Source organism: Harpegnathos saltator, unplaced genomic scaffold (assembly GCF_003227715.2).
Source record: "Harpegnathos saltator strain DR-91 unplaced genomic scaffold, Hsal_v8.6 scaffold418, whole genome shotgun sequence".
NCBI classification, from domain to species: Eukaryota; Metazoa; Arthropoda; class Insecta; order Hymenoptera; family Formicidae; genus Harpegnathos; species Harpegnathos saltator.
Genome location: NW_020230226.1, coordinates 41,451 through 60,601, shown reverse-complemented (window position 1 = coordinate 60,601; position 19,151 = coordinate 41,451). Strand labels below are relative to the sequence as shown.

The 19,151-nt window shown below is 50.8% G+C and overlaps 1 protein-coding gene across 1 annotated transcript; it reads right to left on the bottom strand.

Moving 5' to 3' along the window:
• Window positions 1-16,371: 16,371 nt before the first annotated feature.
• On the bottom strand, window positions 16,372-18,889 carry LOC105185341 (potassium/sodium hyperpolarization-activated cyclic nucleotide-gated channel 2). The gene is made up of 3 exons (XM_011144749.1): window positions 18,657-18,889; window positions 17,709-17,873; window positions 16,372-17,575 (listed from the first exon to the last, which is right to left on the bottom strand). Exons 1-3 carry the CDS (start codon window positions 18,887-18,889, stop codon window positions 16,372-16,374), a joined length of 1,602 nt encoding a protein of 533 aa, XP_011143051.1.
• Between the last annotated feature and the right edge of the window lie 262 nt (window positions 18,890-19,151).

The window sequence follows — 19,151 nt, the reverse complement described above, 5'->3', positions numbered from 1 at the left end:
CTCGCCCCCGTGGCGGCGAACTAAATCACACCCAGCGGATTTTATATTAAAACAAATAATTAATTCAGATGCCCGGCGCATCGGGTGGTCCGCCGCGCGAGCTCTCGCGGGATCGCCGGAGCGAGCTGTGGAGTGGCGCGACGATCCCGGCCGAGCTTTTCGATCTCACGAGGCTGCTCCTTCGTCGCGGCCGGAAACGTTGCGCGCGGTCATGTTGCGTTTAACATCATCGTTGCCCGGCAGTCGGCGGAGCTCATCGCCGGAAAGCTCGTTGGAAATCCGCTCGTAAAGCTGGCGATATTGCGGGACGATCCGTACGGCGACGGACGCTGGGCGTGGGTGTGCGTCCCGTCTCGCGGTTTGTATCCCGCGAGAAAGTGGCGGATTGAGAGAGACAGGCCGAAATTCGCCTCTCGTCGCATTCCGTATCTCTCGCATGCCGGCGAGATCACTTCGACGTTCGCGAGTCGGTTCCTAGCGGGTTCTTTCGTCGCGCTCTCTCGCAGTGAAATGTTACTTTGTACTCTTAAATACTCTGAATTAGCGGCCAAGGTAAGGCTCGTCGTGAGGATAAATTAATAAAGTGTCCAGAACAGTTGATTTCGTTGGGAAGCTTGAATATTGGGGATATTGGCGATTAATCGTGTATTTTTCTCACTGGTTTCTCATCAGTTCTTTGAATTTGTGAAGAGATTTTGATCTCCGATGGAACCATCTTGATCTCTCTTCGAAAATGAAACTACCTTGTTCCTTAAAGTGAACGTGTCGATTGATGACCAAATAACTTTATCGTCGAAATCGCTTAAGGTTTCATCTGTGTTATATTTTTCTAATTTATGCAAAGGTATTGATTTATTTAATTTTCTCAAAAATGGCTGAAGTTGGCTATTTAACGACCCCCGGAGTTTCTTGTCGTTGACAATTCAGTTTTGAAAGAGTTGGAGAACAATCGCACAGACTTAACAAATAGACGTTCGATATTAATTAACAATAAGCTTGTAAGATGTCACTAAGGTGTCGTAAAAATTGCTTCAAGGAACAGAAGAAAATAATAGAAACATTAATGTCTCTCTGTGAGACATATCGCGATCATTCATGCGTAAAAAATATCGCGACTGAGAGACAGCGGTCCTACTTTGAGAAAAGGAACAGAATAGTTCCACTAGGAAGTGAAACTTCTCCACGAGCTTTAAGGACACCTTGCGCACTGGTCCACAAATTGGAACACCGTCGCTGCTCGGGACATTCGTCTCGACGAGCGAACGGCCGAAAGATTCCCGCGGAATCCGTCGATTCGCCGCGAACGAGCGTTGCGCCGAATACGGAAGTCCTTGGACGCTGTCGCCCGCGTGTGCGGCCGCGGAGGATTGCCCGAGAGTATCCTAGCTAGGACAAGTTACATGCCCTCTCGCGGAAACGTCCGCAGAAGGAGGATAGACGTTTGTCTATCGCTTCGTATAATGTCGGCGTCCTGTTGTGAGCCTCGCGAATAAATTCCTGAGTAATGGATGTTATTTAGTAGCAACTCGCGGCGAGCCGGAGGAGGAGGAGGAGGAGGAGGATTACGTGTAACGCGCAGGCGATCGAGCATGTTGCGTAATAGCCGATTCGAGCGTACCCGCGGAAAATTGTCCGCGACGATCCCGCTAGGAGTTGCCGCCGTCGCGCCGCGCCGCGCGTGCCGATATTACGCGCATTATTCGCGCGCGTGAAGCTTGTCGCGCGCGCGCGCAGATTGAATGATCGTGTCGGGTTTTACTGAGAGTTCGGCCGCGAGCCAAGATTGTATTCGAAGTATTCGAAGAAAAGTGTTCCGGACTTGCAGAGAGCAGTCGCTGTGTGCTGCACGAAGGGAATTGTCCGGCCGGAGATGAAAGAATTTTCGAGCGGAGTGTGGACGGTTGAGAAATTCCGGCTAAACATTTCTGGTTAACGTAAACAGAATTCTGATGTTCTCAACCGGAATTTCCGAATCGTTCAGAGTTCGCCGGAAAATCGGCTCATTCGATCGAAACTCGTTTCTCCGAGCGGGTCGAAAGCGTTGAGTAAACACGGATCGGAAAAGCAACATTTTCCAATTTTGGTGAGGCAAGTTATTCAAACAACGAATTTTATTATTACTTTCATATTTGCAAAAGATTGCCTCAATGGAGCCTCATTTTGTATTAATTGTCAGAGAACCTTCCTCGACCTTCCGACCGAGTGAAGAACTCACTTTACATTTCTTCTCCCGCCATAAATAACACACGAAAAGTGCATCAACGAATTCAAGATGCAGCTGAGCAGATTCAAAGAAGACCAGGAATTTTTGAAAGAATTCGCACAATTCCGTCCCTCGAAGAGACGTCAAGCGTGTGTGGAAATGGAAGAAGAACAATAGTAAAATAACAACAAACAAAGACATTCTCTCGTTTGTTCACCGACCGAGGGAAATTCACGAAGAACTCGCGTTATCGAAATCGAGGAACGCTGAAGGGCTTGATTTCTCGACTTACGTTTACTGAGCACTTTTCACTCGGCATGAGAGCCCGCCTGAAACCCTTTTTCCAACGCAGGGCCGGCGCGGTAATTGCGTTAGCGGCGTTCGCACGAAGATACCGCGCGCGTGCGCACGCAGCGACGATATTTTCTGAGCCGAGAGCTGAGAGAGAAAATTCATTATCATACGGCACGATCTTTCGTAACGGTTAATTCCACGTTTCTGCGGAAACAGGTTCGTATAGACGAGCTTTGTGCGCAACCGAAGCTGGCCTGCCTGCCTGCCTGCCTGCCTGCCTGCCTGCCTGCGGTGTCGCTCGGAGCGACAACCGAACGGCTCGTCGTGAAAAGAAAGGCCAATGTTTAAAAGTCATTTAACGACCTTTGCGCGGCGGCCCACATTCGCGACAGAATTCACGACGCCCGTCATCGCGGCCGGACAACGCGAGTCCTCCCCCCGGCTGCGTTACGCACGCTACGCGCGCTTGTTTGCAGTGGCTGAGTAATTAGCCGCGGTCATTATCGCGATAATAAGTGCCTCGTAACTCGAGCGTGTATTTCTGCCGGCGGCTGATCTTCGTGCGCGAGCGCGCGCGATCGGGAGAACGGCTCGCGGAATTGCCGAGTCTCCTCTCTTCAGCTCGAGCGTCGCGTTATCGACGCAACCGTCGTCGTCGTCGTCGTCGTCGTCGTCGGTGTGCGACGCGCTCGGGCTCGCGGCGGATGATAAACCGTTCCGCGGCATGCTCGCCGAATAAAGTTACGTGATATAAGGGGGCATGTGCCGAAAGGAATTATGAGAACCCGCTCTGGACGTCGTACAACGTCTGCGAGAAAAAAAAACGCACGCACGCATATACGCGCGACCGGGGATAATACGCGAGTGTAATTAACTGCCCGTTGTAATGCGAAAAATGTTATGCTTATCGCAGCCCGATGCGTTACGACGAAGCCGCGAAGAGCACGAAAAGAGCACGAGGAGAATTCATCTTCTTCTCCTTCCGGCAGCAGTCGCAGCGAGACTGAATATCGAATTTGGGCAAAGCTGAAATCGGCGATTCGAGGCGCATCTGAAAGAAATGGCTACTAGTTACGTAGGCTTTCCATGAATAATTCGAGGTTACTTGTTCATTTTTACCTTCCGTCATTCTCGCGAAATTTATCCGAGTAACGCACGCGACAACGTGAACGCTCCCTCGAACGAGAGAGCCGCTCTTCGTGAAAACTCCGTCCAATCGCGACGACTCGGCAAGTTCGGGCGCAGGAGGGGGGAGAGGGAGGGCGAGGGGCGGCGGACAAGTCGTTTCGAAGAAGTCGATAATGAGGTGCCAAAGGGAATTCCGTCGGAACTTTGCCCATTTGTAATGACGGCGAATTATTTGTTTCGGGGGCGTTCGCGCGGCTCAGATGCTGCAAGTCATACCTCGTAAAGAGCCGTGAAAATCCGCCCGGCGCTTTCATTATGCGCGGCGAAATGCACGACTTTCCGTCGCCGAAGAAAGGGAGGCGGGCGCGAAGCTCGGGGGAAGCTTATGAATTTCGCGCGAACGCGCCGCCCGGGCTGCCCCGGCCGGCATTTATGCGGCGCTTGTTGTTGGCCGAGGCTCTCCTATTGAGAGAACGCGGCGAAACGCTAGCGCCGCGGCTAATTTCCGTCACGTTTGCGGCGAAACGATCTCTACGCGGTGCGAAAGTAATCGGGATCGGCCGCGGCCACGAGCGCGCGAGATTTCGATCCTGCCCTCGAGATTATTCCGTTTCGCGCTCATTTCAGACCCCCGAGGACTATATCGACGCATTTCGATTGTACTTCACCCGCGCGGGGACCCAGCAGCGGCGAATGGAGCTGTTTCAAGGTTAGTTTCTGTATAAATTAAAGCTTCGTTCATTCTCTAGGATCTACACGAGTCGAATTTTTCGTCACGCTTTCGATTCGATATTCCATTTAACGCTGACTTGATGACTCCGAAGTCTCTCTCTCTCTCTCTCTCTCTCTCTCTCTCTCTCTCTCTCTCTAGCTCGATCGTATTATCCTGTAATCTTGCCGAATGGTCCTCTGAAGAACCCGCAAACGGCAATATTGCGCGTTTTCTGCCATTTAGAGTTTAGTTTTTACATAAATCAAACCTCCATTGATCCTTTGGAATCCATCCGAGTCGAAATGCGTTGGCCCTCTCTCAATATATTCCATTTATTAATTTAATATATCCATCTCTTTGGATTGTATCCAACTTGCAGCTTCGTCGAGAGGTCGAGGCAACATTTCAGCTTTTACGTAAAATAAACTTTCACACATTGCTGCCCAGAATCCATAAACGTGGACAATTCAGGTGGGAAACAGGCATTTCGACTCGGCAGCCACTTGCTCCTTTTTTGGCGCTCGCCTCACGCTTCTCATCACTTTGATCGCGCGCGGTCTACCCGCGACGAAACGCGACGTCTTAATCTCGCGCTCTCACTCCTTGCGAGAAACGCCACGGGCGATCAATTACGTCCGAGGCACGCGTATCGGCGGCGTTTAATAACATTTTTCCGCGTCCCCTTATCTCCGGTTGAGCGACTTCCGCAAGTCACGCCACGGTCGCATTTCCCGCGTTATCTATCGCGGTTGCAGCGAATACTTTAATCATGCGAAGATAACCGGCTGTCAGCCGGCTGTTAGGCCGGGGAGAAGGTGAATTTGCAGAAACATCCCCCTGCCGGCTGTAGTCTCGTTAGTCAAGGGGGTTGCCTGCGAACGAGTGAAGTCAATAACGAATTATGTAGATCAGCAGCTGTCACGGCGCGCGGTGAGAGAAACGCGTGTCTTCGTCGTCGTCGTCGTTACGGAGCAGCACCCTTGGACAAGTCTGGCTGGAAAAGGCGCGCTTCGGAGGAGAGTTCCATACGCAGCGCGGGTCTCTCTCGTATCGACAGCTTAGTCACACTAAATGATGCACGCCTCGCGCGTGTAGAAAGCGAACGACAATCTCGCGATCGTGTCAAGCCGCGGCTGCACACGATGGCATGGCGAATGCACATTGGCGTCGGTTGCGTCGCGTGTACGAATTTATTTATTTTATATTTCGCTTTCTTCTTTCATGCCGATGCGTATCGTTTGCCACATCGTCTGGGAGGTTTGCGATGAACGGTAGACTGCGGAAGGCGATAAAGGTCCACGCAAGATTGTAAAAGTAACGTTTAACAAATGAAATGACGTTTTGCCATTCGGGCTCTTCTCCAGTGGAAAATATTCGAGGGTGATAGGGTGAGTCCGGGATAGATGGGTATATAGGGGGTAGATGGTGAATTGCTATAATTTTGTTAATATATGCTAGGCGTCAGCGCTGACCGGTCAGTTGTGAGTTGGATGTACCACGGATAGGTGTGTCTTTTCCTGATGCACAAAAACACTGTTATCGTGAGTAAAGAAATGTTTTGTGTTTCTAGTCCCTTTTCATGAATCCTTTTATTAATTATTAATAAAATGAATGAAACATTTCCACAAGTTTCTTACAGAAACCAAGGACAACATTGGAGAAAAGGTGAAAAGTAGCGACACAGAAGAAGGCCCTGATTATGGGAAAACATTGTTTATTAAAGAGAGAAAAGAAAACTTCCAAAATGTTTGCACGTTGGAAAAATACCTTGCGAATACCAGGTTTATTTTGAATTACAACATTAGACCTGGGCTTAATCGATTAAAGAAACCTGGTATTTGCATATTTAACCTTGAAATTAGTCATCGAGATTACGTTTCACGCGGTATATGCATTTTTACGCGAACTTTCCAAACGGGGATAGATGGCCCATTTTTTTCAGGGTTAGGCAGCCTACTCAGCGAGAAATAGCAAGCAACGGATATCGGATCGACGTTTTCGAGATGCTTTAGACGTATAAAAGACGTCGATCCGATATCTATTCGACTATCATTTCTCCCTGGGTGCCTAACATTAAAAACTTCAGTACATTTTAAACAGCTTCTTGTTTCGTTGAAAGAATAGATCTCTTTCTCTTTTCTCTCTCTGTAATAAACAATGTTTTCCCATAGGTTTCCCTTCTTCTGCGTTGCCTTTTCACCTTTTCTCCAACGTTGTCCTTGGTTTCTGTGAAGAAACTTGTGGAAATGTTTCATTTTATTAATAATTAATAATTAATAAAATTACTATTAATAATTAATAAAAGGATTAATAAAAAGTTTAATAATTTATAAGAGGATGTACATTGAGAAAAAATTGTATTAAAATTAAACGAATCTTTGTTCGAATACGACTGCGAATACATTTATTTAAATTAAGCAATTATTTTCTAAAATTCAAGAGAAAAGTTTACATTCAGAGAACCTCTGCGTTTCATTTTAGAAATTAGTCGTTTAATTTGAATAAATTTATTCATAGTCGTATTCGAATCAAAGATTTGTTTCATTTTAATACAATTTTTTCTCAGTGTAAAATACCAAAAAAATAAATAAAAATAAACAAATTTCTACATTATTATAGACACGCCCAGCTATCTCTTCACGTATAACCATCTAACTCAGACACCTGACCATCTATCCCTCACAGAATATTTTTACTATTTCGTCATTATTGGCGTCCCATGAATTTTTTTCACACAAATTCTTCTGTACCTTAAACATTATCCTCTACTGAGTGTGTTAATATGTCGTTGAATCATTTATTGCAATAATACAAATGCGTCATTTCCAATTAAAAAACTATGCCCAACTATCCCGGACTTATGCTATATAAGAAATATTTGTCTCGCTCTATCCTGAATACGGTTAATTCTTCGAGAGACTTTGACGAGATCCCGCCTCTTGCTTTACTTGCGGCTTCGCTAGCTTTCGCCGCAGCTCGACATCTTGCGTGCGCTTCGTAATCTGCCGTCGATTGCGCGCCCGTAGAGTCTTGCTAATTTATTTAGCTTCACAATAATAATAACGTAGTGGATCATGAAATATCATTCGCACGGAGGGGAGAGAGAGAGAGAGAGAGAGAAAGAGAGCGCCGCGATCGCCGGTCATAGACGCGCTATTTTGGTCGAGTAGCGATTTGTTGCGTCGCCGGCGCGCGAGAGAGCGAGCGACGGGGAGGGGGGGGGGTACGAGGCGAGCGTATTCAGTTTCTCTGTTCACATACCATCGCCCGTTGAGCGATAAACGGCGACTTTAGTTCGGACAATGACGTTCAATGTAGCGTGACGGGATGATACGTTGCGGGTGCCCGACCGCCCGCCGGGAAGCTCCTATGGCCGCTGAACATGGGGGCCGCACATCATTACCCACCGTTGTTGACACTAGCTTATAAACGTCGTCATTCGAGCTCGGGGATGTGTAACGGACAGTCAACACCGTAGCGTGCCACGTCACGACTGCCGCGGCTAAGCTTCGACGAGGGTCGGGGCGCGCACCCCCACCTGCTATCTTGCGTTTTAATTCACTAACGAACACAATTTTGCCGTTCCGTCGATTCGCCTCCTCCTCCTCCTCCTCCTCCTTCTCCTGCGACGACGAGTTTCCGTCGATTCAGACAAAAGGCGATCAGCGCCTCAGCTTGTAATCGTCAACCCGCTGCTGAGGCGCTCTCTCTCTCTCTCTCTCTCTCTCTCTCTCTCTCTCTCTCTCTCTCTCTCTCTCTCTCTATCTATCTATCTATCTATCTATCTCTATCTCTGTCCTTTTTTTCTCTTTCCCGCTGCCTCGCTGAAAAATGCGGGAAAATATTCGACACCTCACGGTGGACGTTTAATATTCCGCTCGACTAAGTACCGACCAGGAAAAAGCGAGCGAGGATGCAGGGGGAAGATAGAGGAACGCGGCAACTCTCTCTCTCTCTCTCTCTCTCTCTCTCTCTCTCTCTTTCTCTCGCGGAGCGCGGCACGAGCGCCGTTGCTCAGACGGCCGGGGAGTGTAAGCGTACATCCCGATAAATCCGGATACGCAGTTAAAAATTGATGTAGTAGTTTCGGAAGTGCACGGGGTCGGCGGTTAAGTCACGTATGTAGTCAACGGTAAACGGAAGCCCATATCAATAAGTATCGGTTGTGCATCGGAATCCACGCGCGCGCGCGAGCGAGCAAACGAGGGGAATGGGAAGCGCCCGGCTGGGCGAAGAGAGCCAGCGGGGGAGGTTGATAGCGCGCGCGGAGGTTATATAGGGAGCAGCTAGTCGATGGGATGGCGTTTCCAAGGCCGGGGGTAAAATAATGGGGGCGGACGCTCGACTCGAAACATTGATGTTGCCCGGCGCGCTTACAAACACACCGACACCAATCGAGCATGGCTCTTCCTACACAAAACCGATGTAGGGGGGTTCCGTTGGCCAGGCGGCCGGTTGGCTTTGCAGGGGGGTAGAGTGTGTGTGTGTGAGAGAAAGAGAGAGAGAGAGAGAGAGAGAGAGAGAGAGAGAGAGAAGGAGAGAGGAGGAGGAGGAGGAGAGGCTGGCACGGAGGAAGGGAAGAGCGGCGGCGGGTGGCGGAGGGAAAGAGAGACAGGCAGACAGAGACAGACAGAGAGAGAGAGAGAGAGAGAGAGAGAGAGAGAGAGAGAGAGAGAGAGAGAGAGAGAGAGAGAGAAAAGGAGAGGGAGTATCCGGAGGGTTTGGAGGGAAGAACGCAGAGAGGATGAGGGAAATACGCATATATACCCTCGTGCAGCGTTCTATGCTATCGATGCGGCTCGTGTTTAACGCCCTTATAAATGTGTAATGCGTATACTTGAAAAGGTGAGCGGCGCGGGGGTGTGGGAGGAGGAGGAGGAGGAGGAGCGCGACGAGGACGAGAAGGAGGAAGAGGTGGCGGAGGGTGGAAGGGAGGGTGGCATAGGACCGGGTATAGGACGTACCCGCAACTCGCCGGGGTGGGCCCTCCGCGTATCGATAAACGATCAATCAACTGGTACACCTATGGACGAGGCCACCGAGGGTAAAAGAGGCGGCGGCGGCGGCGGCGGCGGCGGCGGCGGCGGTGGCGGGAAGGTAGTAGTAGTAGTAGTAGTAGTAGTAGTAGTAGAGCAGAGAGATGGTCGGAGGAGAAGGAGGAGGAAGTGGAAAACGGAGGACGACGTAGGGGTAGGAAGCAAAAGGGATGAGAGACCGGGGGGAAGGCAGGATGGTGGGTGAAGATGGGTATGTGAGAGGAAAGATGGAAGGGGTTGAACGGAAACAGCGGTAGGGGGCGAAAGACAGAGGAGGCACACGAGAGAGAGAGACAGAGAAGGAGAGAGAGGAAGAGAGAGAGAGAGAGAGAGAGAGAGAGAGAGAGAGTGACGCGGGGGAGAGCCGGCGAGAGGCCGCGCGGAGTGGCGCGCGCGGGGGGAGGCGGGTGGCGGTTCGCAGAGTATCGACCCATCGCGGAGGAGAAGGCAGCCAGGGTCGCCGTCGCCGGGTTTTGTTGATGTAGGTGTATACGCTCTCTCTGCCGCGTATCTGTCTATCCGGATACCTGCGCGAAGACGCCGCCGCTGCCGCTGCCGCCACCGTGAACACCCAATCCCCGCTGTGTTGCATCGCCGCCGATACGGGAGATCCGAATCGTCTCCACGCTCTCGTTCCGTCACGGTCCACCACGCGTTCTCTCCACGCGCGTTTCGTCAATTTTCCTGCTCCCCCCCCCCCTCCGTTTTCTTCCTTCTCTCCACGCGACCAACGCCGTTCGATCCGTTGACCGCCCCGTCTCTCCTCGCTGTTTACCGTCGAACCAGCGAACGACCGCGAGCGGCCTCTCGTTTTAATCCCCGGATGCGCGTACGCATCGAGTCGCGCGCGAGCCATTAAACGAGAAGCCGCAGAATGCGAAGGAGGCTTCTCGTCAGAGCCGCAAGGTCGTTGATGTCCCCTTCAATTGGAGCGATTCCTATTTTACGGACTTTCCCACGTCTCCGCGCTCTCCCTTCCGCCTCAGCTCTTCGCGTTCCGCAGCGTCCCGGACAACGAACCCGCGACCGACGTCGTCGTCCCTGCGTCTCTGCCGCTCGAGATGCCCGGCGCTCTCAGACGGCAGAGGAGACGATTAGAGAAGGAACACGGTCACATGGAGGTAACCGAGTCGAATTATCTACCACACGAGGCTCGCTGTATATTCCAAAGGACATATCGTGATCCCGCATCACTCATGCACCGTTAAACGCGTTAACGACCCCAAGCCGCCCGCTCGCTCCCCTCTCTCTGCCTGCCTCTCCGCCTGCCTGCCTGCCGCCGCGCTTTCGCGTCCTCCTGCGTCTTCGCGTTGTCATCGCGCGTCGTGCGCACCGTAAATAACGTGTTCAGCCGGGGGCTCGTTTCGGATGTATCATCATCGCGCGTACGATTTTCTCTCTCTCTCTCTCTCTCTCTCTCTCTCTCTCTGTCTGTCTGTCTGTTCTCTGCCTGTCCGTCTCTCTCTTCCTCCCACACTCTTGCTTCCATCCTCTCCTCTTCGTGCTGCCGCTCGCCCAGCCGCCCGCGCGCTCCCCGGCTCCTTTTAGCGCTGCGTGCCACTTGACGCGCACAGGGGGGGAACAATGCACGGCGGTAGCGTAGCTACGTGGATCTGCCCATTGTGAGGTCAGGTAGGTCGTCGGTCGGCGGAGAGCTCGTTGGCTGGCTCTGCGGGGTGTGGCCACATAACCATAGCCACAACGGCGTTCTCTCCTCTCTTTCTTCCTCGCCAGCTCGATCGCCGTCTCTCGCCCTCGCGCTCCCTGCGCGCTCTGTCCTCCTCTCCTCTTCTCACTCTCTCTCCCTCTCCCTCTCTCTCTCTCTCTCTCTCTCTCTCTCTCTCTCTCTCTCTCTCTCTCTCTCCCTCGCTCTCGCTCTCATTCTCCGTCTCTCGTGGTCTCTCGCCGCGCGTTTTGCTCGCACCAGCGCGCACGCGTTTCCCTCTCGCTCCCTCGGCGAAGCCGCGACCGAGAGCGCGCAGCTGATAACAATAGCGGCTCCTCTCTCGCTCTCTCTCTCTTTCTCTCTGTCTCTCTCTGTCTCTCTCTCTCTCTCTCTCTCTGTCTCTCTGTCTCTCTTTCTCCCTCCCTTCCTCTCTCCTCTGTCTCCTCTTTGTCGCGCCTGTTATCGTTCCTATCGGCGCGACTCTTTCCGCCCGCAGCCGGTGCTGCGCGCGCGGCGATAGGAGTACGTCGCGCGCCGCTCCGCGTACTCCGCGGCAGAGCTACCAAGCAAGCGCGTCCGTCGGCCTATTACAATGCCCAGCCTTCCTAAACGTCTCATTGTCATCGGTGCTCCTCTGCCCATGCGTCGATGCGCACGAATCATTGTTTCTCGTGTGGGCGGCTCTCCCGGCGACGCCATCGCCATCGGTCGCGCCGTTTGCGCTCGGAGCCGAGCCGGCCGAGGCGTGTGAGCTCCTGCGCGGCCGACCGCTCGTGATAGCGTGTATTAATTAGCTTTATCCACCTGAGCTGTTCTCGCCCGAGGAGATGGAACGACGTCGTTTGCCCGGTCGCGTTATCCCTGCCTTTTTTACCGAGTCGGCCGAGTCTCAGCACTCTTCGCCGTCCGGGTGAAACAGATATATGGGGTGTCGGGATATTCGAGGCACACCCGTCGTGCGCAGTAGATTGACTCGAGCTGGACAAGGAAATGTCTCTGGCACTCTGCAAGTAGCGCGACAGTTTGAGATTCAAGATTGGCTAATCGATGAACGATGAAAGTGACGCGGACAAGCGCACCAGAGGCGCTTCGACGATCTCGTCGAAGATGTTTCCGGCTTGTCGAGACTTTCTGGCGATGGCTGTTAATTGACAATGAGAAGACAATGAGAAGACAATGAGAAGACAATGAGAGGTATGTTTATATTCTCCGTCACTAAGAAATAAACAACAAGTCCCTTTTCGTTAACCGACCTGTTTCTTTTCTGCTCGAAAAGCTAGTGTGCGCCTGCAGGATTTGAAAAGGAACGGGTGTAGTCGGGGTTTGAAAGAAATTGGAGAAGAGAATTCTCTACTGTAAGGTAATACATGAGATGCGACGAAGAGGATCGGAGTAAACATCTCGAAACTTTACGCGGTTGTTTGCAAAGTGGTGGAGGAACTTTAGGCTCGGTTTGAAGAACGTAAGAAAAGACGGCCTGTGCTGTAGGCACATTTGAGCTTCATCCCCATTGGGGAAAACTTGGCCTTTATATTTCATACCCGAATCTCTCTTGAGTGGGAAAGTGCAGTCTATATGTTTGTTCGCCATTGCCGAATTAACATTCACTTTCGGAACGGAAAAAGTACACATTTGTATACACATTTGATATTTGTCGGCCGGAGAAAAAAATGTTTGGTCGAATGAGACAATTTCTTTTCTCAAGTTATTCAGAATCCAGCTTAAGTTCTGATTCTGACTATCTCGAACGGAATTCTGGTATTTTAATCGAGATTTCCGGATCGTTCATATTTTACCAAAGAAGATTCCTTCATATTCAACCAAACATTTTTCTCCCCAGGCGTCTACGATTTTACACAATGGGTCTGAAATTTGCAGGCAGCACTTTTTACGACGCAATTTGCCGTGAAACTCGCGCTCGTGCAGCTCGTTGGCGATCTGTTCTTCCGACTCGCAATTTTTCGCGAGGCAATTAATAATGCAGCACGGTGATCGCGGCGTTATTTCGACCTGCGCGATTTCACCGTCTCGTTCGATCACCCACCGTGACGAGCGCGCGTCGCGACCGGAACATAATAGCGCGCGGGAAATCCGACGAGATAAATCTCTCGCGAGGAGACTTTCCTCGCCTGCGCGCGCTCGCGAGTGATTTACGCGCCGCCGTCCGAGTTTTCTCGCTCGGGCATTCCACCGCCGGCGAATGAGCGCGAACGGCCGGGGAAAAAACAATTATCGCGAAAACCGCATTCATTAATAACGGATAACGTATCATTGCATCGCGTCACGCAGATATTCAAGTAGAACCGGTCGCGGCCGCTAACTCGATATGCGCGAATCTTTCAGATAAGCACGCATCGTCAAGTAAATCAGACCTTCTCTCGTTACACGCGTATTCTTAATGCAATATCCCGGGATACGGACTACAATCAACTAGGGATCTTACAGCCAGCGCTAAAGATAATGATCCCGCCGCCCGATAAGTATTAATAGTGCGAGCTATATAGTTGCGCCGACGCACACACTGCCACAAAGCGGAGGCAGAGAGAGAGAGAGAGAGAGAGAGAGAGAGAGAGAGAGAGAGAGAGAGAGAGAGAGAGAGGGAGGAGGGGGGAGAGGGAGAGGCAGAAGGAGAAAAAGAGAGAGACGACGTCCTTCCGTTTCTCGTTCCATTATATTAAGTGCCCTCCTCTCTCACTCCCTCCCTCCCTCCCTCCCTCCCTCCCTCCCTCTCCCTCCCTCTCTACCGCTTGTCGATTCGAGGGCTCGATACGATTTGATACGTGCGATGCATTCCGCAGCGCGGACTTGATTTTTGACGATCGCAAAACAACGCTGCCGAGAGCCACGCGTTTCCGATCGCGAATGCCGCGCCGCTAAACTGTAATTATCACGAATCCATCTTAAGAAGCGATCACATATTCTTCTTGCTATACATGATATTACCGATGATCTACAGTACATTGAAAATTGTAGTCTTCCGCGGCGCACGATCGCGATCTTCTTGATCCACGTCCAGGGTAATAAATCTGCCCTAATGCTGGGTTGCGCGAGAAACAGTTATCGGACTCGTGAAATTTATCGGATCTTTAACAATTTTCCGCCATTATCGTCAACGATTATTAACAATTCTTTTAATCCCGACAATTCAGCGGCAGTGTGCACGCCTTCTTTTTCTTCGCGCGCAACCCGGCATTAACGCGCAGCGCGATGAGTTTAAAAGGCGTTCTCGCGCATTCTCGCGAGCCTGCGAACGTGCGAGGCGCGCATTGTCTCGGAGTAGTCGAATTCCGCCCGATAAATCCTGCGAACTAATGCCACGCTGCAAGGGCGGATAATTGAGACCCTCAAATTTATCGTCGCCTCGCTAATTGTCTCGCTGATGCGCTCGGCATTCGGTTGCAATTTGTATAATTTCGAGAGCACCAGTGAGATACTCTCTCTCTCTCTCTCCCCCCCCTCTCTCTCTCTCTCGCTCCCTCTCTCTCTCTCTCTCTCTCTCTCTCTCTCTCTCCCTCCCTCCCTCTCCCTCTCCCTCCCTCTCCCTCTCCCTGTCTCTCAACATCGCTTGCTCTCGACACGAGCTCCTCAGAAGCTCGACATTAAATAAAATATTATGTCACGTGGATGATTTAAAAAATGTGTTGTTGTAGCACTAAACACATCGGTGATTTCCGTTAATTAAAATCCCTCCCTCCCCCCCCCCCATCCCCATCAAAACGCGGAAAGTTATATTTATCCAGGGATTTAAACTGTGTGTACCGTACGCGTGGTCGGGGAGCACTTTTTGAAATGTCACGCTCGCAAATTTGAACGCGTTTGCTAAATATGATCATCTTGACATTAACGTCACTCGATTATACAATCAACTCGACTTTTTGTAAATGCCTTGATTTTGGGAAAGCTGGACACATCGGAATCTCCTGCTCGGGAATTAAAACGTACCGCTGCATGCGAATATGGCCGTCAACAGTTTTGAATCCGTTGTGACGCTAAATACACACACACACACACACTCACACACACACACGTCATTGATTTCCATTGATTAAAAGCCAACGAAATGTGGGAGGTTGTTTACCTGGAGATTTAAACATACACTGTGTTGGTTGGGTGCTGGGGCAATTTTCGAGATTTTACGCTCACAAAATATGCGGGAGTATCTTAATTAAAATTAACATCATCTAATTATACACAATCATCATTTCGCAATTTCCCAATTTCGAGCAGTCGTATTTTGGCATAAAAGCGCGCTGCTGCATGTAATTATAGCCGCCAACAATTTCAAATCTACTCTTATATAATTCCGTTTTCCTTCAATACAAAACACGTCACTGATTTCCGTTAATCAGAATCCACCGAAATGCGGACAGTTCGGAATCATTTGGAAACGCTGGAAAATTGTGGAGATTAATCAGATCAAACTGAGAAGAAAAGTCAGGTACCACCGTTACCACTACCATTTTGCAAAAATCGCAACAGTTATCAAGTTAATAATAATTGAAAATGATACATATGAATATATTGAACTTTGAACTCTGAACCTTGAAGTTGTCGCTAGGCACAATAGCCAGCCGTCATGTGATTGCAGGTTAAGTCATTTGAAAAAAAAAGTCTTTTGCCATTTTGTAAATAAGTATGCAAATTATAAGTCATCAGTTAAAAGAGCCTCCAGATGTGTGTCATTTTCAATCATTAATAACTTGATAACTATTGCGACTTTTGCAAAATGGCACTTGACTTTTCTTCCCCGGTTTAATCCGATTAATCTCTTCACAATTTTCACAATCATTCTGAACGAAAAAAAAAATCCTTTACCATTTTGCAAATAAGTAGGTACGCGAATTTTCAAGTTATAAATTAAAAAACCCCCCCGAATGTGATCATTTTCAATCATTAATAACAATTACTGCGATTTTTGCAAAACGATACTTGACTTTTCCTCGCACCTTTGATCCGATGAATCTTCACAATTTTTCGTTTCCGAAAAGATCGTGGCACCCTGCCACGATTTATCCACAGATTCAAACCCCATCTACCCGGAGCAATTTCTGAGACCTCACCGCTCGCAGGCCGTTTGCGCTGAATATGCGCGAGCCTCTCGAAATTAACATCAGCCAATTACGCAATGATCGTTCAGCAAACTCGCCCATTTCGAAAAGTCAGGTGCACTCACCTGGCACGTGCTCTGGCGTTAAAGCGCGCCGCTGCGCGCGCGCGAGGATGGCCGTCAGCATCGCTCGCTTTGATATCAATAGCGATAATCGACACGAGCGTAGAGCGCGTCTAACGACCGAGGAGATCCGCCGGATGAAAGTGACGGATTCACGTGGACTCACTGCGCGGTGTTGTTGAGTATCATCGTCTTCTCGTGCCTCTCGACGGCGATGTTCTTGATGCGCTCCCACAGCATCGGGTACGGATGGATCGTCTTGGCAAAGTCGACACGATCCAGACGGTAGAGCTCGCAGATCTCGACGGCGACGACGCTGGCGATTCTGCGCTCGTCCGGCATCACCAGCGCGATTTCGCCGAAATGCGCGCCGTCCTCCAGGTGGCAGACCTCCTTGCCGGAGCTCGTGTAGATCGCCACGGTGCCGGCGGCGATGAAGTACATGCAGTCCCCCGGCTGATTGACCCGCATGATCACGTCGTTCGTGAGGAAGATCTCGGACTTAAGCAGGCCGACGATGCGCGCCAGCAGCAGGAAGGGCAGATTGTTGAAGAACGTTACGTTCTCGACGAGGTTGCGGCAGGCGTGCATGCCGATCTCCTGGCGCATCTGCGTCGACAGGGTGTTGAGGATCTCGCTCTCGCGGAAGTACCGATGCTGAAAGCGGAATTTGTAGTACGCGACGATGCGCCGCTGGGTCGAGTGCGGTAGCTGGCGGTGCCTCATGTACCGCTTCAGCTGCTCCATGTGGCTGTGGTACTTGATCTTCGAGCCGTTGGCGCCCTTCAACAGCTGCATCGCTCGGGTGGTCAGGATGTAAAAGATCAGAGTCCCCAAGATTTGTAGGATAATCAGCATCGTCAGGTCCGCCTCGTTTTTCGGCTTGCTGTGCAGGCAGCCCGACCTGAGGAAGACGGGCACGGCGCGCAACAGGCACAGCAGGTACTGCCGGCCCTTAGGCGCCTCCCAGAGGTGCATCGTGTGTATCCAAGAGTCGTTGCTCGGACGCTCCGGTAGGCGCATGGAGGTAGTCGCCACCGGGACCAGCCAGTAGAAGCAAGACTGCCAGTGCAGTGTGATCGCCAACCAAAAGATCACCTCGCACACCTCGTAGATGGCCATCGGCGCGTCGTAGGCGTGAGCGATTTTTCTCATGTAGCGGCTGAAGGAGAACACGCGGAACAGGCACATCAGAGACGCCAGCTCGCGAGCGACTTTGTACTCGCGCCATACCTCGCCATCAGCGAAGGCGATGTCGGTCGGTAGGGAACCCAGCAGGTCCGGCACGAAGGTGCCGTGTCTCGTATACCTCTTCATTATTTTCCTCGGCTCCATCACGATGTTGTGCTGCACGTGGTCGAGGTACCTGTCCGCCAACAGACAAAGGGTCGCCGATTACGACGGAGTTAGAAGGGAAGAAGTGTCGAGTGGGACTCAGCTCGGCTCGGCTGAGTCTACAGATCTCGCGGGTCGATCGAGCGAATTCTCGGGCTCTTTACCCTGTGGCAAAATTAACGGCTATGTCCATGCAGCAGACGAAGAGCAGGGAATTTTTCAGTACGGTCCAGTAAAGCGGCCGGTCGCTCATCTCAAAGCCTGACTTGTACGGGACGGCCAGGAACAAACACGTCATCGTTAAAATCATCATAAAATCCCAATAGAGTCTGCACCGGGGGAAACCGATTTGTTAGTGATATGTTTTGTAAACACACGAACGCGTGGGAGAGGACCCCCGTCCCCTCCCCCCGGGAGGGATAACTGCGACTAAGCGACAGCATGCCGAGTCGCAGATATTAGCAGAGGTGTGCAAAAGTTTTAGTCTTTTTTCAGCCCTTTAATGTAGTCATTTTTAAATTATTTTATTATTGTTGCGCATAATCTTAAAAATAACAAAGGAAACTTTATATTCGACATTGCATTCAATGTGAATGCTGCTAAAACGTGCGAATCCATTCGCCCTATTCTTGGGGAAAATATTGCTTTCGTCACTTTAAAGACGACGGTTTCGAGTGACCGTTCGCGCTCTAGAACGCCACGAGAGCTTATGGCCGACAATTTGGAAGCGCCGTTGAATGAAAACCCGTCCCGAAGGCAAATAGAACTTGCGGAACAGCTCGGAGTTGGCCAAGCAGCAGTTTCAAGGCGACTGCATGAAACTGGAAAGATGCAGAAGCTCGGGAAATGGGTGCCGCAAAGAGAGGAGACTAAAACTTTCGCATACACCTAATTTTGCGTACAAACCCTTTTTGTATACCTTCGGTAGTGTACGCGACGTAACTAAGAATAATGTATACACGATGATAAGAGCACGGTGTGTAAGGTTTTTTGAGGAACTTTTCAAAGTGCGATAAGTTGAAGCGAAAGTTCTCCAATTTATGTTTTCGAATCGCATGCAGACCTCGTGCGAGTTCAAGGGTTAGGGCGACTCGTCACACCGAGAGTGATACCTAAGGATACTGAAGGGGTGCAGGATGTATCTGTAATTGCGCAGGTGCCGTCGCTTTTCGGAGATTATGTTGGCGCGGCTGCGTAGATACTTGCGAGTGCCCGGATTCCTTTCCGACACCATGAGCAAGCGCCGGAAGGCGTCCAAGGCTCGTCGAAGGAGCCCGCGGTCGGGCAGGAAGAATATATCCTCCTGCTTGGGAAGCAGCTCGCACTCGTGCTCCACGCGGAGCATCGCGGAGTCTTCAATCGAACGCGCGGGTAGTGCGGTGCGCAGGAGGAGCGCTTTGGCTTCGCCAAATGTATAGTTTTAATTACGGAGCTCTCTGTATCGTTGCGCCGGAGCACGCGTGTGACAAATTACGCGGCGTTCGCAACGGCGGCACCTAGCCGACGACAAAGGAAGCGGCATCCTTCAACGAGGCCAGGTGCACAGCGGATATGGTCGGTAGTGCAGTTTCGTACCAGTCGAGACCGGCGCACCGGCGAGACGCTAA